The 23854-nt window shown below is 37.1% G+C and overlaps 1 protein-coding gene across 2 annotated transcripts in view; it reads right to left on the bottom strand.

Annotated features, from left to right (window-relative positions):
* The window catches only part of Vom2r64 (vomeronasal 2 receptor, 64), a 29772-nt gene extending 6878 nt beyond the window's left edge, over positions 1 to 22894 (bottom strand). The window contains 5 exon segments of one of the 2 annotated variants that reach the window (NM_001099513.2): positions 4604 to 4735; positions 5207 to 5437; positions 11379 to 12185; positions 12929 to 13220; positions 22695 to 22894. In NM_001099513.2, the coding sequence (NP_001092983.2) occupies positions 4604 to 4735; positions 5207 to 5437; positions 11379 to 12185; positions 12929 to 13220; positions 22695 to 22894 (1662 nt within the window). 2 annotated transcript variants of the gene reach the window in all.

Here is a 23854-nt window from a genome sequence, read left to right as displayed (position 1 = left end):
TGAAGTGTCCTTCCTTATCTTTTTGATTTGTTTTAGTTGAAAATCGATTTTATTTGATATTAGAATGGATACTCCATCTTGCTTCTTCAGACCATTTGCTTGGAAAGTTGTTTTCCAGCCTTTCACTCTGAGGTAGTTTCTGTCTTTGTCTTTGAGGTGTGTTTCCTTTAGGCAGCAGAATGAAGGGCCCTCACTGAGTTTCTGGTTTGTTAATCTATGTCTTTTTATTGGGTAGTTGAGTCCATTGATATTGGGAGATATTATGGAATATTGATTGTTGCTTACTGTTATATTCGTATTTGGATGTGAGATTATGTTTGTGTGCTTTGTTTTGTTGCAATGCCATTAGTTTCTAGCTTTTTCTAGGATGTAACTTGCCTCCTTGTGTTGAGCATTACGATTTATTATCCTTTGTAGGGCTGGATTTGTAGAAAGATATTGTGCAAATTTGGTTTTGTCAGTGAATATCTTGGTTTCTCCATCTATGTTAATTGAGACTTTTGCTGGATACTGTAACCTGGGCTGGCATTTTTGTTCTCTTAGGGTCTGTATGACATCTTTCCAGGATCTTCTGGTTTTCATAGTCTCTGGTGAAAAGTCTGGTGTGATTCTGATAGGTCTGCCTTTATATGTTACTTGACCATTTCCCCTTACTGCTTTTAATATTCTTTCTTAGTTTTGTGCATTTGGTGTTTTGACTATTATGTGGTGGGAGGAGTTTCTTTTCTGGTCCAATCTATTTGGAGTTCTGTAGGGTTCTTTTATGTTTCTGGGCATCTCTTTCTTTAGCTTAGGAAGTTTTCTTCTCTGATTTTGTTGAAGATATTTACTGGTCCTTTGAGCTGGGAGTCTTCACTCTCTTCTATACCTATTATCCTTAGGTTTGATCTTCTCATTGAGTCCTGGATTTCCTGTATGTTTTGGACCAGTAGCTTTTTCCATTTTACATTATCTTTGACAGTTATTCAATGATTTCTATGGAATCTTCTGCTCCTGAGATTCTTCTATCTCTTGTATTCTGTTGGTGATGCTTGTATCTACGGCTCCTTGTTTTTTCCTTTGGTTTTCTATATCTTGTCTCCCTTTGTGCTTTCTTTGTTACTTCTATTTCCATTTTTAATTCCTTACCTGTTTGATTGTATTTTTCTGGAATTCTTTCAGGGTTTTTTGTGATTCCTCTCTATAGGCTTCTACTTTTTTTTATGTTCTCCTGTGTTTCTCTAACTAAGTTCTTAATGTCTTTCTTGAAGTACTCCAGCATCATGATCAAATGTGATTTAAAATCAAGATCTTGCTTTTCTGGTATGTTTGGATATTCAGTGTTTGCTTGTAGTCTTGGTTTCTATTGCTTGGGTTCCTGTGCTTGCCTCTTGCCATCAGGTTGTCTCTGGTGTTACCTTGTTCTGCTAGTTCTGTCAGTTGCTAGACTGTCCTATAGTCCTGTGTGTTAGAGTTGTTGTAGACCCTGTAGACCTGTTTTTCTGTTTTCTTTCTGCCAGTTATGGCAACAGAGTGTTTTGCTTTCAGGCGTGTAGTCTTTCCTGTCTACTGGTCTTCAGCTGTTCCCGTGGGCATGTGTCCTGAATCCACCAGGCAGGTCACTTGGAGCAGATAAGTTGGTCTTACCTTTGGTCCCAGGCCTGAAGTCCCTCCTGGAGGGCTGCTTTTGAGCTCTCCATGAGGGCGGGAACCAGAAAGTCCTGTCCTGCCTTTTCCTGGGCCATTGTGCACAGAGGTCCCTGATGGTGTTAGGTGTTTTATTCTGGAGTCAGAAATGTGGACAGAGTGTAGTCTCCTCTGGCTTCCCAGAGGTGTCTGTCCCTCTAAAAGTTTAGCTCTCCTTCCCACGGGATTTGGGTGCAGGGAGCGCTTGACCGGGTCCCTTCAGTTCTGGGCATTGTCTCTGGTGTATTTTCTTGATTGATGATTGATGTGGGATGGGACAGCTCAGTGTGGGTGTGGCTACTACTGGACAATTGATACTACATTGCTTCAGGAAGCATCCTGGCCAAACACTGAAGTAATAATGTAAGTTCCATTATCCCATGTCTTCTTTGTAATTTTCTGCCCCCAACTTTCTGCTTTCTATTTTTAGCCTGATTTCCTTACGTAGTGGTAAGCTCAGGGCTAAAACATGAAAGAAAGGATTTCTTCCCTTAACTACAATTTTAACGTTTTATCAGAGCAATACAGTCCCAACAAAGACACTATTCATTTACACAAAGTGGAAAGGAGTTATTTTTACCTTCCGGTAGGTTTTTCAATTTCTTTTCAGTGTTTAAATCTTTCAGTGTACTGATGTTTCCACCCCATTGTTTTAATTATTATCAGGTATATTTAGTTCCCATTGTTTACTTCCTGATTGGTTTGTTTTTTTTAAGAAGCCATTTTCTGAGTTAATATTGTGTCTTGTTACTTTGCTGAATGTGTGCATCAAGTGCAGGATATTTCTTGTAAAGTGTTTAGGGCCTATTAGGCATATATCCTGTTTGTTAAAGTACAGATATTTTGAGTTTCTCTTTTGTATTCTGCACTTCCTTTGTCTATTTCATTACCCTACTTCTCAAGATAAGATATAAAAAATTTATATAAAATGTATGTATTAGTTAATATTTTCTTGCCCCTGATTTAATAGAACTAGTTAAAGTGAATTTTATATTAGCAGTAGGATATATTTGCCTTTATCATGTCTATAAATACATACATCTAAAGGATGGAACCAAGATTGCATGATTTTCATCACATGTCCATTGCATATAATGCACCATTATATTATGTGCACCATTGCATGCATGTATTGCATGTGTGATTTATAATATATATATACATATATATATAATTATCATATATACATGGTTGAATTAGTCATGGTTTCTATTCTTGCACAAACATCAGCAAAAAGAATCAAGTGTGGGGTGGGGGAGGGTTTGTTCAGCTTACACTTCCACGCTGATCATCACCAAAGGATGTCAGGTCTAAAACTCTAAAAGGTCAGGAAGTAGGAGTTGATGCAGAGGCCATGGAGGGATGTTTCTTGTTTTTCATATTTAAAATAATTTTTCTTAGTGGCATTTTCCCTTTAAGATAAAAACTTTCCTTAGTGACTTTACATATTTATCTTGGTAAGTAACAGTGATAATGCATAAATAAGTAAAAAGTATATGGTAATCCACATTGTGGCTTATTGACATGGTTTTAAAGGGGATTCCTCATTATTATAGCTATAGGTAGGTGCACAACTATATTATCCATGCTTGGCATTTGGGTTTTTTTCTCTTTTTTTCCCCATCTTTATTAACTTGAGTATTTCTTATTTACATTTCAATTTTTATTACCCTTCCCGGTTTCCAAGCCAACATCCCCCTAATCCCTCCCTTTGTCCTTCTATATGGATGTTCCCCTCCCCATCCTCTCCCCATTACCACTGGAGGGATGTATCTTACTGGCTTGCTTAACCTGGATTCCTCAGTTTACTTTCTTGTAGAACCCAAGACTTCCAGCCCAGGGATGCTACCACCCACAAGGGGGCCTCCCTCCTTGATTACTAATTAAGAAAATACCTTACAACTGGATCTCTGGAAGCATTTCTCCAACTGAGACTCCTTTTTCTGTGACAACTCCAGCTTGTGTCAAGTTGATACACAAAACTGGCCAGTACAATGATATTCAGGAAGATTGACCTATTAATTTTTGGGGTGTGGATTTTAGTCACCTAATTCAATATTTACTGATTATTACATGATGTATTTTTTCCATGCTCAGCCATACCTGACAATACTAAGAAACATTTATGATGTCCTTTAGTCATCTTATGTCTTGGTTCAAACATTTTTAAAAAGCCATGATGAACTCTCACATGTGTGTAGCATTGCTTTCTTCATTCGGCAGGAATTTGCACATAACCCTAATTGTGCATCTACACAGATTTTATTACCTACTTATTTGAGCTACAGATAATCGGAAACAGGATATTACATTGGAAGAATATTATGCCATATATTGTTATGTATGAGACCTATGAATCTTTTACTACCCATGCTATTTGGATTGAGTTTTTTTACTATATGTTGTTCTGTGCCAGAAATGAGTATGCTATCAAGGTTGGTCATAATGTGGTGTCAGATCCTTGGGCCTTGAATTACAAAGAGTTTCAAGCCATCATAGTACTAGTGGAGGTCACACCCATTTCCACTAAAAGGGAAGCCGCTTCTATTAACTACTAAGCCATCTCTTGAATGCCTGTATTAATTAAAAAGAAATCTACTGTCTATTAAGATCGTATCTATTTTAGGATTTGTTCTGGGAATTTTTAAGATGACCTTGTGACAGATTAAAAGTTTTAATATGGTACAAATATAGGTAAAAAGTCTGGACAAGATTAGACATAATTATTTGTATCTAGAAGGCACTTGTTACATTCTCTAGAAAAACTATTGTTAGCATCCTTTCACATTCTCAACAAGTATTAACCAAATTAAATATAGCTTGTAATCATATAAAGCTCTAAATGTAGACTAGAATAAGGAGCTATGTTGTTGAATATTACTATTAATTATGAGGACAAAATCTTAAGCATGATTAAAAAGCAGCATCTTTAATGCATGCACTTGCCTGTTCCATTGGAAATTTCATTTTCTGAACATAGGACACAATCAAAACAGCAAGCAGCTTTCCCTTCCTGAAGAGATTTTCTGAATCCAGGACCACAAATTTCACTGCATACAGAGACAGGAATCTGAGGATATTAAAGAAATTGGGATATAAAGAATTAGCCTGGTAACTAAAGTATATTACAGGATTGGGTAATAATGAATTTAATATTATGCATGCTCATTCTATTTATTTATGATAGTTTATATTGCTAAAATACACATTATCTATAATATATCTATATCTATCTATCTATCTACTTATCACAGAATGAAGAGATTCAAATTGTGTACACAAAAAAATTACACATTATCAAATAGGTATATATACACACACATATATGTATATGTAAAATTAGAATTATGCATAACATTGGTAAGAATTTGCTAATCTTTGCAAAGGTAAACACATTAAGAAACACTTGAACATGGAAAGTAAGTTTGGCACTTTATCATTAGATTCATCTTTTAATTTATGTGGAGGCATCAGTCTCACCAAGGCATGTTACATGGTTTTTACCTGTGTTCTCTACAGAATAGTGTAAGATTCCACCCACCTGTTGCTCCACTCCTATACTCCACTCTATTCTGTCCTCAGAAATCGACAATTGTTGACCAGGTGGAAAATATGGAGAAAATGTTCCTACTTTCACTTTATATGTAAGACCTTGTGGAAAATCCCAGAAGTTCAGAATGTCATAATCTATGTGCAAGCTCTCTGAAGGATTTAAAGATATCGGATCTCCACCAGGATTCATGAATTTAATGTTCTTCAGCAGGGAGTTCAGCTAAGGAAGATTTATGATTCATAATGGTAATTTTATAAGAGTCTGAATTATGTCATATTCACATATTCATTTATCCCAATAAAAAATGAAATAACATTATGCATATATGATTGGGAAATGTGTATACATACATTGAAGTGGCATCATAAGTACCATAATAGTATTTTAACAGGATAGTGAGATAAATCTACTGTTTCTTTTGCACCCTAATGATTTTCAGCACTGGTGAGCAAAGTTTATGTTACATGGACATTTTGCATATGAGAGGATAGTCTACAGGCATCTGGTTTTGTGTTATCAGTGTAAAATTATCTGGAATATTTTGCACTCTGATTATGTCTATGTGAGTTTTTGTCATTTGGGTTAATTGAGGTGTGAATACCCATCCTTAACTGAAGTAGGTTCATTTCATAATCTGTGCCTGAACTGAATATACTGAATGGAGCCAGTAAACAATAGCATACTCATAGCTAATTGCTCTTGATTATGGAAATGTATGTGGCAAGCTTCGTTAAAATACTGTCAAATTGAATTCATATTGATGCTGGTCTTATTGGCGTAAAAATTCATTTCTAATATATGGCATTTGTCCACATATTTTATGAGATCAAATAAAATGAATTTAAGAAAGTATCTATAATGTCATACAGACCCTAAGAAACACAAATGCCAGCCCAGGTTACTGTATCCTGCAAAACTCTCAATTAACATAGATGGAGAAACCAAGATATTCCATGACAAAACCAAATTTACACAATATCTTTCTACAAATCCAGCACTACAAAGGATAATAAATGGTAAAGCCAACAGAAGGAGGCAAACTATACCCTAGAAGAAGCAAGAAACTAATCGTCTTGGCAACAAAACAGGGAGAAGAAAAGCACACAAACATAACTTCATATCAAATATGAATATAACAGGAAGCAATAATCACTATTCCTTAATATCTCTCAACATCAATGGCCTCAACTCCCCAGTAAAAAGACATAGATTAGCAAACTGAAGATGCAACGAGGACCCTGCATTCTGCTGCCTACAGGAAACACACCTCAGAGACAAAGACAGACACTACCTCAGAGTGAAAGGCTGGAAAACAGCTTTCCAAGCAAATGGTCGGATGAAGCAAGCTGGAGTAGCCATTCTATTATCAAATAAAATCAATTTTCAACTAAAATTCATCAAAAAAGATAAGGAAGGACACTTCATATTCATCAAAGGAAAAATCCACCAAGATGAACTCTCAATCCTAAACATCTATGCCCCAAATACAAGGGCACCTACGTACATAAAAGAAACCTTACTAAAGCTCAAAACACACATTGCACCTCACACAATAATAGTAGGAGATCTCAACACCCCACTCTCATCAATGGGCAGATCATGGAAACAGAAATTAAACAGAGACGTAGACAGACTAAGAGAAGTCATGAATCAAATGGACTTAACAGATATTTATAGAACATTCTATCCTAAATCAAAAGGATACACCTTCTTCTCAGCTCCTCATGGTACTTTCTCCAAAATTGACCATATAATTGGTCAAAGAACGGGCCTCAACAGAAAGATAGAAATAATCCCATGCGTGTTATCGGAGCACCACGGCCTAAAACTGGTCTTCAATAACAATAAGGGAAGAATGCCCACATATACGTGAAAATTGAACAATGCTCAACTCAATGATAACCTGGTCAAGGAAGAAATAAAGAAAGAAATTAAAGACATTTTAGAATTTAATGAAAATGAAGGTACAATATACCCAAATTTATGGGACACAATGAAAGCTGTGCTAAGAGGAAAACTCATAGCGCTGAGTGCCTGCAGAAAGAAACAGGAGAGAGCATATGTCAGCAGCTTGACCGCACACCCAAAAGCTCTAGAACAAAAAGAAGCAAATACACCCAGGAGGAGTAGAAGGCAGGAAATAATCAAACTCAGAGCTGAAATCAACCAAGTAGAAACAAAAAGGACCATAGAAAGAATCAACAGAACCAAAAGTTGGTTCTTTGAGAAAATCAACAAGATAGATAAACCCTTAGCCAGACTAACGAGAGGCCACAGAGAGTGCGTCTAAATTAACAAAATCAGAAATGAAAAGGGAGACATAACTACAGATTCAGAGGAAATTCAAAAAATCATCAGATCTTACTATAAAAACCTATATTCAACAAAATTTGAAAATCTTCAGGAAATGGACAATTTCCTAGACAGATACCAGGTATCGAAGTTAAATCAGGAACAGATAAACCAGTTAAACAACCCCATAACCCCTAAGGAAATAGAAGCAGTCATTAAAGGTCTCCCAACCAAAAAGAGCCCAGGTCCAGACGGGTTTAGTGCAGAATTCTATCAAACCTTCATAGAAGATCTCATACCAATATTATGGAAACTATTCCACAAAATTGAAACAGATGGATCACTACCGAATTCCTTCTACGAAGCCACAATTACTCTTATACCTAAACCACACAAAGACCCAACAAAGAAAGAGAACTTCAGACCAATTTCCCATACGAATATCGACGCAAAAATACTCAATAAAATTCTGGCAAACCAAATCCAAGAGCACATCAAAACAATCATCCACCATGATCAAGTAGGCTTCATCCCAGGCATGCAGGGATGGTTTAATATATGGAAAACCATCAACGCGATCCATTATATAAAGAAACTGAAAGATCAAAACCACATGATCATTTCATTAGATGCTGAGAAAACATTTGACAAGATTCAACACCCCTTCATGATAAAAGTCCTGGAAAGATCAGGAATTCAAGGCCCATACCTAAACATAGTAAAAGCCATATACAGCAAACCAGTTGCTAACATTAAACTAAATGGAGAGAAACTTGAAGCAATCCCACTAAAATCAGGGACTAGACAAGGCTGCCCACTCTCTCCCTACTTATTCAATATAGTTCTTGAAGTTCTAGCCAGAGCAATCAGACAACAAAAGGAGGTCAAGGGGATACAGATCAGAAAAGAAAAAGTCAAAATATAACTATTTGCAGATGATATGATAGTTTATTTAAGTGATCCCAAAAGTTCCACCAGAGAACTACTAAAGGTGATAAACAACTTCAGCAAAGTGGGTGGGTATAAAATTAACTCAGATAAATCAGTAGCCTTCCTCTACACAAAAGAGAAACAAGCCGAGAAAGAAATTAGGGAAATGACACCCTTCATAATAGACCCAAATAATATAAAGTACCTCGGTGTGACTTCAACCAAGCAAGTAAAAGATCTGTACAATAAGAACTTCAAGACTCTGAAGAAAGAAATTGAAGAAGACCTCAGAAGATGGAAAGATCTCCCATACTCATGGATTGGTAGGATTAATATAGTAAAAATGGCCATTTTACCAAAAGCGATCTACAGATTCAATGCAATCCCCATCAAAATACCAATCCAATCTTTCAAAGATTTAGACAGAACAATTTGCAAATTCATCTGGAATAACAAAAAACCCAGGATAGCTAAAACTATCCTCAACAATAAAAGGACTTCAGGGGGAATCACTATCCCTGAACTCAAGCAGTATTACAGAGAAATAGTGATAAAAACTGCATGGTATTGGTACAGAGACAGACAGATAGACCAATGGAACAGAATTGAAGACCCAGAAATGAACCCACACACCTATGGGCACTTGATTTTGCAAAGGAGCCAAAGCCATCAAATGGAAAAAAGATAGAATTTTCAGCAAATGGTGGTGGTCCAACAGGAGGTCAACATGTAGAAGAATGCAGATTGATCCATGCTCATCACCCTGTACAAAGCTTAATTCCAAGTGGATCAAGGACCTCCATATCAAACCAGATACACTCAAACTAGTAGAAGAAAAACTAGGGAAGCATCTGGAACACATGGGCACTGGAAAAAATTTCCTGAACAAAACACCAATGGCTTATGCTCTAAGATCATGAATCGACAAATGGGATCTCATAAAACTGCAAAGCTTCTGTAAGGCAAAGGACACTGTGGTTAGGACAAAATGGCAACCAATAGATTGGGAAAAGATCTTTACCAATCCTACAACAGATAGAGGCCTTATATCCAAAATATACAAAGAACTCAAGAAGTTAGACTGCAGGGAGACAAAGAACCCTATTAAAAAATGGGGTTCAAAGGGGAGGGGGGAGGGTGATATTTGCCCGGAAACCGGGAAAGGGAATAACACTCGAAATGTATATAAGAAATACTCAAGTTAATAAAAAAAAATGGGTTCAGAGCTAAACAAAGAATTCACAGTTGAGGAATGCTGAATGGCTGAGAAACACCTGAATACATTTTCAACATCTTTAGTCATAAGGGAAATGCAAATCAAAACAACCCTGAGATTTCACCTCACACCAGTGAGAATGGCTAAGATCAAAAACTCAGGTGACAGCAGATGCTGGCGAGGATGCGGAGAAAGAGGAACACTCCTCCATTGTTGGTGGGATTGCAGACTGGTACAAACATTCTGGAAATCAATGTGGAGGTTCTTCAGAAAATTGGACATTGAACTGCCTGAAAACCCAGCTATACTTCTCTTGGGCATATACCCAAAAGATGTCCCAACATATAAAAAAGACATGTCCTCCACTACATTCATCGCAGCCTTATTTATAATAGCCAGAAGCTGGAAAGAACCCAGATGCCCTTCAACAGAGGAATGGATACAGAAAATGTGGTACATCTACACAATGGAATATTACTCAGCTATCAAAAACAACGGCTTTATGAAATTCGTAGGCAAATGGTTGGAACTGGAAAATATCATCTTGAGTGAGGTAACCCAATCGCAGAAAAACACACATGGTATGCACTCATTGATAAGTGGCTATTAGCCCAAATGGTTGAATTACTCTAGATGCCTAGAACAAATGAAACTGAAGGCGGATGATCAAAATGTGACTGCTTCATTCCTTCTTTAAAAGGGGAACAAGAATAGCCTTTTGAGGGAATAGAGAGGCAAAGATTAAAACAGACACAGAAGGAACACCCATTCAGAGCCTGCCCCACATGTGGCCCATACATATACAGCCATCCAATTAGACAAGATGGATGAAGCAAAGAAGTGCAGGCCGAGAGGAGCTGGATGTAGATCGCTCCTGAGAGACACAGCCAGAATACAGCAAACACAGAGGCGAATGCCAGCAGCAAACCACTGAACTGAGAATAGGATCCCCGTTGAAGGAATCAGAGAAAGAACTCGAAGAGCTTGAAGGGGCTCGAGACCCCATATGTACAACAATGCCAAGCAACCAGAGGTTCCAGGGACTAAGCCACTACCTAAAGACTATACATGGACTGACCCTGGACTCTGACCTCATAGGTAGCAGTGAATATCCTAGTAAGAGCACCAGTGGAAGGGGAAGCCCTGGGTCCTGCTAAGACTGAACCCCCAGTGAACTAGATTGTTGGGGGGAGGGCGGCAATGGGGGGAGGGTGGGGAGGGGAACACCCATAAAGAAGGGGAGGGGGGGATGTTTGCCCGGAAACCGGGAAAGGGAATAACACTCAAAATGTATATAAGAAATACTCAAGTTAATAAAAAAAAGAAAGTATCTATAGTTGATACAGTTTCATGAGATATTTTAAGAATATATATCTTGCTGGTACTCTACAATTTTTAGGATCGTAAACCTGTTGTCACTCCTTTTCATATATAAGAATAAGGTGGGGGAAAGATTGAGTTTTTACTGTTAAGAAAGTTAGAAGGTAATGAGATGGCCAGTGCCTTTAGCAGAAACATTTTGTTCCTTGGTTTTCATTTCTATATGATTGGGAAGTTGACTCTCAATTTCACTCAGGGATAGATTTTTCTTCCAGTCAGTAAAATAGTCTAGAAAACTTGTTTTCTAAAAGGATCCCCATTGAATTTGTTTAGAGTACATATGGGCCAATTTTAAAAAGTTACATTGGTGACACTGGCTAGAATCGAAAGAAAAACCATTACCTTCAAGGGGGGAAAATCCATGCTGCCTCCATTTTTCATTCCTTCTATGTCTATTTCTTGAATAAGCATCTTGTGCATGGTGTGGGCCACAGCATATACAGCATTGTATACATGGTAACTGCCAGTACTTACAGCTATGTCAAAGAGGTACCAAGGTAACAACCCCAAGTTACCTCTAGATGAACAATTTTTTAATGATTTACAGGTAGCATTAGATATTGCACAACCAAAGTAAATCTCCCAGAGTCTTGCAAGAAAAATGTCATCTGGGTATTTGGAAGGTCTCACTGACTTTACAAACTCTTTAAAAGTAGAAATATCACCCTGGCGTTTTGAAAAGATGAGAGTCCCATGGAATGAGTCAAGAATTAAATGTCTCATAGAAGTGACGACTTCCCATTGTGATGTGGTAACCCAGATTCTCCATAGAAGTATATATTCCCATCTTCTAAACAGCACACCTAAGGAAGAGTCAGTGTTAGCATAAATGATAACAACTTTGGCTGGGTTTCTCATAATCCGAATAGGGTATTCATAAGTGTTTTCCAGGTCCATCATGTGAGTAACTGGGATAAATTCCATGAAGGCTACACAGACTGTGTTTCTTTCCATTTGTGGAATCAAGTCTGTGACAAAGTTAACACCATTCTCATCCTCTGAGATGACCAGCCCCACCCAATTCCATTTGAAATGGACAAACAATGAGACCATGCCTAAGGCCAAAGAAGATTCTTTGGCAGCCATCTGATACAAAAAAGGAAACTCCTCAGAGTTATTCATACTTTGTTCAAAAGGTCCAATGCTCAGCTGTAAAAATGAAAGCAGGGATAGACGTTAATGAGGAGGTTCTGGAAATCACAGAAACATTGCATATGAAACAGTCACTTAAAGTTTAGAGATCCAAATTTTTATTTAAAGTCAAGTCTAGTACTGAGATATGATTCTGGAAAATGAGTTGAAATACTCTCTTTTATTGTAGACCTGTGTGTATATCTTAAGGCCTGTATGTACATTTCAATCAGAAGAAATGTGAATATAGTAACATCTCAAAGTATGTAGCTTTAAAGTTATGTATTTTAAAGGAATATTTGGACAGCTGATTCATTGACTCTCTCTCTCTCTCTCTCTGTGTGTGTGTGTGTGTGTAAAAGTGTGTGTGACCAGCCTTCTACAGTGCATACATAGTATGTATTAACGTGAAGGCTAAAAGAGGGCAGCAGGTGTTCTCTACTTTTTTCCACATATTCTTCTGAGGTAGGGTCTCTCTTCATCCCTGGGCTCCATATGTTTTGCCCTGTGTAGAAGATAACATGGACACAGGGATTATCTTGTATCTGGTTTGTTGTCATGAGTGTAAGTGTGAAGAGGGCATTCGAACTTTTATCCTCCTGATTGTACTGAAACTGTTCTTGACATTTGTGCTGTATTCCAGCCCAATACTATTATTTTGAATCATGCATAATGAAACATTTCCTTATGATTTTTCATGGTATACAAATTATGGAACCAAATGAGAATAGTTTCCTTTCTTCTCATGCATCTAATCTCACCTGTGGATATTTATAAAGACTCAAAAATATGCCAATTAAGGAAGAAATTTCCCATGTTGTTCCTGTGATTGCAGCCACAGATTTTTCCTTGGTTTTGCATGTATAGTTAGGAATGAGTCTGTCCTGCCCTGTGAGCCACTTGAGGAAACTTACTACAGTCTCACTTCCAATGGCCCCAGCACTGTGAATATTATATCCAAGCGTCATGTTAGGTAAAAGTATGGGGTTTCTGTTGATCTCCTCTATGGCAAAAATTAAGGCCATCACAAATTGGTAGTTTTGTGGGGCAATCCTGTGTAGAAAACATAGGAATCATTAGAGCACAATCTCAAATCACATTGAGTCATTCAATTGAGTACATTCACTATTATATATTGAATGAACACACCCCCTCAGAGCTTCAATGTTCAAACTACATCTTCTTTCCCAAGATTGCTCATGTGTCATTGTCACAGGTTTTTGTCATGTTTAGCAGCTCCTATGGGGACTAATGCCTTTGTAAATATTTGAGCATAGATGAAGAAGCCTATATTTCATTCAGGAAACAACCAGAAACTACATGTTTTTCTTTAACATGGATGTCTACCTGTTATAAAACTGAAAAATATATTCAATGTGATTTGAGGGATTGGCAGTGTGTAGGTTGTGAAAGGCCAGACTGAACCAATACATACTAAGAGTTCCTGATGAAAGATGAAATGAAAAAAGTTCTATGCCCTTGTCCCAGGTTATACTTTCAAAGCCTGTATAGAGCTGGAGACAGGAATTATGAATTAGTGAAATTTGAGGTGTTTGATGATATTTTCTACCTCTTATACTTCTTGTCTACCTCAATGCTTCTGTTTTCAGATTATGTAATTTAATATACTTTAAGATCTAAATAGTTTTTTGCTCTCTTTTTTAAGCAAGTTGGCCATTTGGTTCATAAGTATGAAATTTTATATATTCCAAATTCTACATACTCTTTCATCTACATGCATTCCTTTGGTAGCTACTAAGTGTTCTCATTTATCTTTTTATATCTCTCTATGTATACATACACCTATATGCATAAATGTAAAAAATTTAATCTGCATATTTGTATAATGTTTCTTGTATGTATTATTCAGAACATGATAAGAAATAGACATGCTAACATGTACAGGTGAAAAGCTGTGACACCTTAGCAAGATAAAATACAGCAAAGGTGAATGAGGAATGCTGAGTGCAGGAGGCATAGTCTTCCCCAGGAAGTGGAATATCGGTTGGGCTTCCAATATTAAATGCTTGGTTCCGAAAATGCTAATATGTAAGAGCCTATACAGTTTTTAATGTTTTTCTACCTCAACAGTCCTTATACAGTTTTGTGACTCCATGAGAAAATGTTTTGTTTGCTCATTCTGTATCTTGTGTATTGTCCATTACACAAGTGGGGGCTTAGAAGTTAATGCTGTCCTTTTATATAAAGTGTGTTTTCCTTTGTTGCAGTGAACAGCACTGCATTTCCTTGTGAGTCTGGAGTTGTTTTGTCACCCAGAGCTGATCGTAGAAAGCTAGTATTTTACAATTTTACATACGTTTATAAATTTGAATAAAGAAAATTCTGTAAGACATAAACAAATGAATGAAATTAAGGGAAAACCAGGATGCTAATCAGTATAAAGTTCCAAAAGTGTTCCAAGAACTAGTTATTTATAACTTGGTTATGAAGAAATTTGAACACTTTGGGGTTCATGTATTTACTGAGAAAGAAAGAAATAAAAACATTGAACCTAGCATAATCAAATTGGAAAGGGATTCACAAGGCAATGCAGTTAGTCTGTAGAGGAAATAAGGATAAACCAAAACTTTAAGTTTCATATTGAGTAAATCTAATAGGGAAAACATTGAAGTAAATATAATCAAGAACATATTGTTCACTGCAAAGAAGGAAAACACACTACATAGGATAATAGAAAGGTCCAAAAGAAGGAGGATAACTACACTCTAGAAAGTTATCTTCTTGCAACAAACCAAGAAGAATATAGCCACACAAATGTAAATCCTCTTCTAACAAGAAATATAACATGTAACACTATTCATTGGGCATAACTTGCCAATAAAAACACGTGGACTAACAGACTGACTACATAAATAGGACCCAGTATTTTGCCGCATAAGAAAAAAATCTTCTAAGATGAACTCTCAATTCTGAACATCAATGTTCCAAAAGCAAGGCACCAACATCTATAAAAAATTTATTAAGCACAAACACAGTGCACCACAGAAAGGGAGATTTCAACACATCACTCTCATCAATGGACAAATCATGGAAACAGAAATTAAATGGAGAGAAAATGAAGCTAACAGAAATTATGAAACAAATGGATTTAACAGACATCTACAGAACACTCCATCCCAAAACAAAAGATATACCATCTTCTCAGCACAGCATGGTACTTTATCAAAAATTGACCAAATAATTGGTCACAAACAGGCCTCAATATATAGAAGGAGATTGAAATAATCCTATGCATTCTGTCAGAACACTATGGACTAAGACTGTTCTTCAATAACAAGAAAAACATCAGAAATTCAACATACACATGGAAACTGAGGAATCCTCAACTCAATGACAAGTTGGTCAAAGAAGAAAGAAGGAAATTAAAGACTTTTTAGAATTTATTGAAAATGCAGGCACAATATAGCCGAACTTATGGGATACAATGAAAGCAGTGTTAAGCTTTGAGTGCCTCAAAAATGGAAAAAGCATAGACTAACAGTTTGACAGCACACTTGAAAGCTCCAGAAGAAAAAGAGGCTAATTCACCCAAGAGAGTAGACAGCAGGAAATAATCAAACTCAAAGCTGAGATCAACCAAATTGAGACAAAAAGAACTATTCACTGGGTCAACAAATCCAGGAGATGGTTCTTTGAGATAAACCCTTAGCAAACCACACCAGAAAGCAGAGAGACAGTATCCAAATCAACAAAGTCATAAATGAAAAGGGAGACAAAATTCAAGAAAGTGAGAGAGTTCAGAAAATTAACAGATCCTACTTCAAAAGCCTATACTCAACAAAACTGGAAAATCTGGAAGAAATGGACAACTTTCTGGACAGATACCAGATAACAAAGTAATAAGAGGCTCAGATAAACCATCTAAACAGTCCCAAAACCCTTAAAGAAATAAAAGCAGCCATTAAAAGTCTTCCAACCAAAAAAGTCCATGGTCAGATGGGCTTAGTGCATAATCCTATCAGACATTCATAGAAGACCTAATATCAATAGTGTCCAAACAGTTCCACAAAATAGAAACAGAAAAAACACTACCCAATTCATTCTTTGAAGCCATAATTATGCTTATGCCTAAACCGCACAAAAACCCAACAAAGAAAGAGAAGTTCAGACAAATTCCCCTTATGAATATTGATGCAAAAGTACAATCATATACTTGCAAACCAAGTCCAAGAACACATCAAATCTTTCCTCCATCATGACCAAGTCTGCTTCATCCCAGGGAGGCAAATATGTTTCAACATACAGAAATTCATCAACATACTCCTCTACTTAAAAACTCAAAGAACAAAACCACATAATCATCTCATTGGAATTTGAGAAAGCATTTGACAAAATTCAACACCCCTTCATGTTAGAAGTCTTGGAAAGATCAAGAATTCAAGACCCACACCTAAACAGTAAAAGCAATATACAGCAAACCAGAAGCCAACATCAAACAAAATAGAGCAAAGCTTGAAGCAATCCACTTAAAACAGGTGCTGGACAAGGCTGCCTACTGTCTGTTCACCTATTAAATATAGTACTTGAAGTTCTATCGAGAGCAATAAGACAACAAAAGCAGATCAAAGGGATAAATTTGAAAGGAAGAAGTCAAAATATCACTATTTGCAGATGATATGATAGTACACTTAAGGGACCCCAAAAATTCCATGAGAGAACTACTACAGCTGATAAACAACATTAATAAAGTGGCTGGTTATAAAATTAACTCAAACAAATCGGTAGCCATCTTCTACTCAAAGGATAAACAAGCTAAGAGAGAAATTAGGGAAATGACATATTTCACAATAGCCACAAATGGTATAACTATTTGACTCTAACAAAGCAAGTGAAAATCTGTATGAAAAGAACTTCAAGTCTCTGAAAAAAGAAATCAAAGGTCTCAGGAGATGGAACGATCTCCCATGCTCATGGATTGGCAGGTTAATACAGTAAAAATGCCCATTTTGCCAAAAGTAAACTACAAATTCAATGAAATCCCCATCAAAATTCCAATGCAATTCTTCATAGAATTAGGAAGAGAAATTTGGAGATTCATTTGGAAAAGATAACACACCAGGATAATGAAAACTCTTCTCAACAATAAAAGCAGTTATGGGGGAATCACCATCCCTGACCTCAAGCTGTATTACACAGCAATAGTGATAAAAACTGCATGGTATGGGTACAGAGACAGGCAGGTAGATCAATGGAATTGAATTGAAGACCCAGAAATAAACCCACACAACTATGGTCACTTGATCTTTGATAAAGAAATTAAAAATACCCAGTGGAAAAAGACAACCTTTTCAACAAATAGTGCCGGTTGAATTGAAGGTCAGCATGTAGAAGAATGCAAATTGACCCATTCTTTTCACCTTGTATAAAGCTCAAGTCCAAGTGGATCAAAGACCCCATATCAAACCAGATACACTGAAACCAATAGAAGAGAATGTGAGGAAGAGCTTCAAACTAATAGGCACAGGGGAAAATTTCCTGAACAGAACACCAACGATGCATGTTCTAATATCAATAATTGACAAATGGGTCCTCATAAAATTGCAAAGCTTCTGTAAGTTAAAGGACACTTTCAATAGGACAAAATGGCAACCAACAGACTTGGAAAATTCTTTACCAATTCTATATCTGATAGAGAGCTAATATCCAATATATACAAACAACTCAAGACAGACACCAAAGAATCAAATAATCCTATGAAAAATGAGGTACAGACCTAAACAAATAGTTCTCAACTGAGGAATATTGAGTGGCTGAGAACTGTCTAAATAAATGTTCAACATCCTTAGTCATGAGGTAAGTGCAAATCAAAATGATCCTGAGATTCCACTTGACACCTGTCAGAATGGCCAAGATCAACAACTCAGGTGAAAACAGATGTTGGCAAGGATGTAGAGAAAGAGGAACACTCCTCCATTTTTGATGGGATTTCAAGCTGGTACAACCACTCTGGAAATCAGTCTGGAAATTCCTCAGAATATTGGACGTAGTACTCACTGAGGACCCAAATATACCACTGAAGAGCATACACCCAAAACATGCTCCAACGTATAACAAAGACACATGTCCAACTATGTTCAGAGCAGCCTTATTTAAAATACGCAGAAGTTGCATGCCCTTCAACAGGAGAATGGATACAGAAAGTGTGGTACATTTACACAATGGAGTACTACTCAGCTATCAAAAACAATGACTCCATGGATTTCATAGGCAAGTGGATGAAACTAGAAAATAACATCCTGAGTTAGGTAACTCATTCACAAAAGATCATACATGGCATACACTCACTGCTAGGTGGTTATTAGCTCAAAAGCCTGGAATACCTGAGAAAAATTCACAGATCATATGAAGTTCAAGAAGAAGGAAGGCCAAAAAGCAGATGATTCATTCCTTTTCATAATGGAGCACAAAATACTTTCAGGAAGAAATACAGGGACAAAGAGTGGATCAGGGGATGAAGCAAAGGTCATCCAGAGACTCCATATTTTGGGATTTATCCCATATGCTGCCAGCAAACTCAGTCACTATTGCTGATGCCAAGAACTGTTTTTTGACAGGAGGCAGATGTGCCTGTCTACTGAAATGCTCTGCCAGAGTCCTACTGCTACAGATGAATATGGTTGCAGCTAACCATTGAACTTTACATGGGGACCCCAATGAAGGAGTTAGAGGAAATGCTTAAGGAGTTGAAGGGGTTTGCAACAACACAGGAAACAACAATATCAACCAACCAAACCCTACCAGACCTCACAGGGATTAGACCACCAACCAATGAATACACACGGAGGGCCCATAACTCCAGCTACATATGTGGCAGAGGATGACATTGTCCAATATCAATAGGAGGAAAAGCCCTTGATCCTGTGAAGACTTGTTTCCCCAATGTATGGTAATGCCAGTGCACTAAGGATGGAGTGGGTGTGTGGAAATGGAAGCATCCTCATAGAAGCAGGGGAAGGGGGAAGGGGATATGGGACAGGGCAGACAGGGGATAACATTTGAAATGTAAATACATAAGTGCTTGCCTAGAAAGCACAAGGCCCTGGGTTCGGTCCCCAGCTCCAAAAAAAAAAAAAAAAAAAAGAAAGAAAGAAAAAGGAAAGTAAATACATAAAATATCCAAGAAAAATAAAATTAAAAAAATATGATCTTGAGGAAAGCTGTATAATAAAGGTAAGAAGATCCCTAGAAGAAGAAAAATGAAAAATGTATCTAAATAATAATCAACACTGAAGCCATTGAAGATTTTACATCATGCAGTATTAAGTATTCAAGTTACTTTTCATATTTTGTACATGAAACTAAGCACTCCATCTTCAATAGTATTTATAACTTATTTTAATAGAATTTACAATTTTATGTATACTAAAAATTTCTTTAAATATATTTATGATTTGTTACTAGTACCTGTTTTTTTTACATCATTAATATTTTGTATGAGTATACATTCAAGATTATATAAAAATTTCTTACTAAGATAAGAACCATAAAAGGAAAATGTTGAATACCTGGTACATTATATATCAGCTGAAAAAATATATATATATTTTATTATATATATATGTATATATATATATAAAATATTACATCATTCCATGCATTGGATGTAGGACTTTCATGATAAGGTCAACTCTTCAAGTATAAGTAAGATAATAACTGTGATTCTCTACGTTATGTATTATCCAAAGTTTTGGAACGGAATGATGTTCTCATTGTATTTGAAGAATAAATTCCTCAGCTGGACTAAATTCCATAATTAGGGAAAAAGAGTTGATTTACCATTTCCTCCACAGACCAAGTGTATTGCCTTGTAAATCCCTTTCCAATTTGATGATGCCAGGTTCAATATTTTCATTTCTTTCTTTCTCAGTGAATTTATGAACCCCCAAGAGTTTGAAACTCTTGATAATCAAGTTACAAATCACTGGTTGTTAGAACACTGTTGGACCTTTATACTGATTTATGTCCTGGTTTCCACTTGAATTCATTCATTTGTTTATGTCTTGAGGCATTTCCTTTATTAAATTTAATCAATTAATTTAAAATTATAAAATACCAGATTTCTAAGGATCCATGAGCACTTATTTTAACAAATGAGAGATGTAAAATTTCTGGAATGTGGCTATGGCATATGGGTTCATTCAATCCTTCTTAATTGAAGTTCATCAAGTATACTGTGTATGTATATTCTGAGGATTAAACAGATTTCTCTGGACAAATAATTACCACTGCCAATAAAGTGTGTGAGAAAAGAAATCATCCTTTTCTTTTAATGATTAACTTGATTAATTTCTTTAATATGACAAATAGATAGATACCAGTGATGGTAGGAGACAGGCTCTACTGAATCAGATATTCTGAGTGTGGGATTCCCAATGATCCTGGTCTTTTCCAAGAGGTCTGTGTCTAAAGCACACTTCACAGTTCCTGAGGTCCACATATTGGAGCAATGAAATAAATATGAACATTGTAAACCTCTAGCGATGGAGTGCATACTCTTTTCCTCTATCATATCTTTTTAATGGTAATGCACCCCTTTATTTTTTAAGACTTATTTTATATATACAAGTACATTGTAGCTGTCCTCAGACACACCAGAAGAGGGCATCAGATCTCATTACAGATGGTTGTGAGCCACCATGTGGTTGCTGGGAATTGAACTCAGGACCTCTGGAAGAGCAGTCAGTGCTCTTAACCACTGAGCCATCTCTCCAGCCCCTCCTCTATCATATCTTACAGGGGAAACAAACATTTGAAATGCTAGAAAATAAAAAGTTCATATTGTGGTTGCAGAAATGGTGTGGCAGCAGACCACACGAAACTCAAGAAGAAGGACGACCAAAGTGTGGTTGCTTCAGTCCTTCTTAAAAGGGGGGACAAAAATATTCATAGGAGGGGATATTGAGACAAAGTTTGGAGCAGAGACTGAAGGAATGGCCATTCAAAGCCTGTCCCACCTGGGGATCCAGCCCATATATATATACACCCAACAAAACTAGACAATATTGATGAAGCCAAGAAGTGCATGCTGACAGGAGCCTGAAGTAGCTGTGTCCTGAGAGGCTCAGCTAGAGCATGACAAACACAGAGCCGAATGCTAGCAGCAAACCATTGTACTGAGAACTGTGTTCCTGTTGGAGGAGTTAGAGAAAGTATTGAAGGAAATGAAGGTGCTTGCAACCCCATAAGAACAACAATACCAACCAACCAACCAGAGCTTCTGGGGACTAAGTCACAACCCCAAGACTAAACATGGTCATACTCATGGCTCCAGCTGCATATGTAACAGAAGACAGCCTTCTTTGGTATCAATGGGAGGAGAAGCCCTTGGTCATGCCAAGACCTGATCATCCAGTGTAGGGAAATGTTAGAGCAGGGAGGTGGGAAGGGGGTCTGGTTGGGGAGGGAGAACACCCTTATAGTAGCAGGGAAGGTGGACAGGATAGGGGGTTTATTGATGGGAATCCTGGAAAGGGAGAAACATTTGAAATATAAATTAAAAATATCAAACTCAAGAAAAGGAAGGAAGGAAAGGAGGGAGGGAAAGAGAGAGAGAGAGAGAGAGAATATTAAACAAGCTCACTTAAGTCTAAAATGAGTGACTTAATCACTCTCCTAGTCAAAGAAGAGAATAGCACAATGACAATAGCAAGCATATTATGCCACCGGCAGAATTACAGATAGTAAAATGGAAACAGACATGACAGAAAGTAAAGGAGAAGGCAAATATATTAGCAAAAATTAGGAGTTGTGGAGGAAGATCAGAGATCCTAAGCATGTAGGTTGAATTTCTGTCTAGATATCTAGAAAGGCAACATTTGACACATCTGTGTCTGACAGGAGGAACAATTACTGCTCTCTGTAGCACTTTCTCTACTCACAGCACCAGAAGTCACCTGTTCAAATTCTGTGCAAGTCTGTTTCATTCTTTTAGTAAAGAGTTCTCTGATTGCTGTGGTGACATTCCTTAGCGTCAAATGAATATTCCTGTACAGGTATACTTCAGATACTAGAGAAAATTTAAAGATAACTGCTGTCTGCTCACAGTGCCTAGACTATCTATCCTGTAATACCAAAGTGTGGGAAGACAGCTGCAAGGAAACAATTGTCTTCAAAGAGTTTGAAATAACCAAATAGAATAGGTAGTCTCCTGAGAAATATGGCACAATCAGCAAGTCCCACCCAACTGTACCAACATTAGGAAGTGCACCGAAGGAATATTCAGTGGAAAGTCTTTGTAGAATGGACATTGTTCTGTCACCCTAAGTACTGAACTGTACCTATCCCACAAGACAAGATTCTAAGTTGCATCATTCGTCCTGTGTGACAGGAGTGTTGGACCTGGCTGGAGATTGATTTTCTTCTCAGACTAAACCCATAAAAATAGAAGATAATGGATGGAAAGAGAAACTTATTTGATGGAAGAAGTGCTGTTGGGAATAAATAATGAGATGGTTAAAGGTGCACACTGGAGAATGTGGTTAGGTAGATCAGGCAGCAGACACTTACCGTGCACTGACGTCTTTGTTCTCTGCCCCTTCAGTGTGTTGGGAGGTTTGATAGGTATAAAGTGGTAAGAATGCACTGATCACCATATCCCCATCCTGGTATACATTGTCTATGAAAGAAACAAAACACTCATGGGTGAACAATTTGCACAGAAGCATAGGAAGCTTCAGGGTAAAAAAGAAAAAAATCCAAGTGGGCATTGTCAGGGTTCCTTTGAGCACAAACGTAATCTGCCGTTAAGCCAGGTGCTCACATTCAGTAGCTGAATGTGTGGGCCCTTCTGTGGGTTTATAAGAGTTACAGACATAGGAGTCCTTTGAACTAGTCATTGCAAGGCAGCTTTTTCCAGTCCCCTGGAGAAAATTCCAACACTTTGTACCTTGAGGCTTCACAGCTGAGGTCTTCTCTAAAAGTGACAAACACTAGTTGAAAAAACATGTCTGAGATTCAGATCATGTCCTCATAGTATTTTGTAGTATTATTATGCCATTCAAATCCAAGAATGAAAAAGAAGTCACCACAAGAATAAAATAAGAATCCAATACAAATGCGGAAGATTGGTTCTTCTACAGGTGTCCATACGCTATTGGCACAAACACCATTTGATAAGAAGAAACTAGTATATACTTGAAGATTCAAAATTAGATTGGTGAAGAAAGGATCTATCCTGAAAGGGTCCCTCTACATAAATAGGGAACAGTGCCCCCCTCTCTGTTCCAGAGAAAGAGGGTCTTGTATAAAATGTTTAGTGGAGATATTCTGCTTTCTCCAGGATTCCCAGAATCTACACAGATTTCACAGCAGAAGATACTCATTTCCTGATTGATATGCATATGTACATCATATACATATATGCTATATATACATTGACATCTGTGTGTACATCTACATAGTGTCACCATTTTCCACTACATACTAAGGCAAGCTGGAACCAGTGTAGTTGGTTATTACTTTGAGATACCTGAGAATGTTGTTTTGATTAGGATTTGTTGTTGTGTAAGGACTTTGCAAGTTTGGCCTAGAAGTGCCATTGAGAGTTGAAACACATTATTTTTTTCTGGAGGAGGTTAAAAGATAAAAATTGAAAGGCGTTCAGAGAGCAAAGGATTGACTTGTGGATTTTAGAGGGAAACAAAGACTGAATGTTTTTATGTGAAAAA

The sequence above is a fragment of the Rattus norvegicus genome, chromosome 12, assembly GCF_036323735.1.
Source record: "Rattus norvegicus strain BN/NHsdMcwi chromosome 12, GRCr8, whole genome shotgun sequence".
Classification (NCBI taxonomy): Eukaryota; Metazoa; Chordata; class Mammalia; order Rodentia; family Muridae; genus Rattus; species Rattus norvegicus.
The sequence above is the reverse complement of the archived record's forward strand: the minus strand, read 5'-3'. Positions and strand labels throughout refer to the sequence as shown.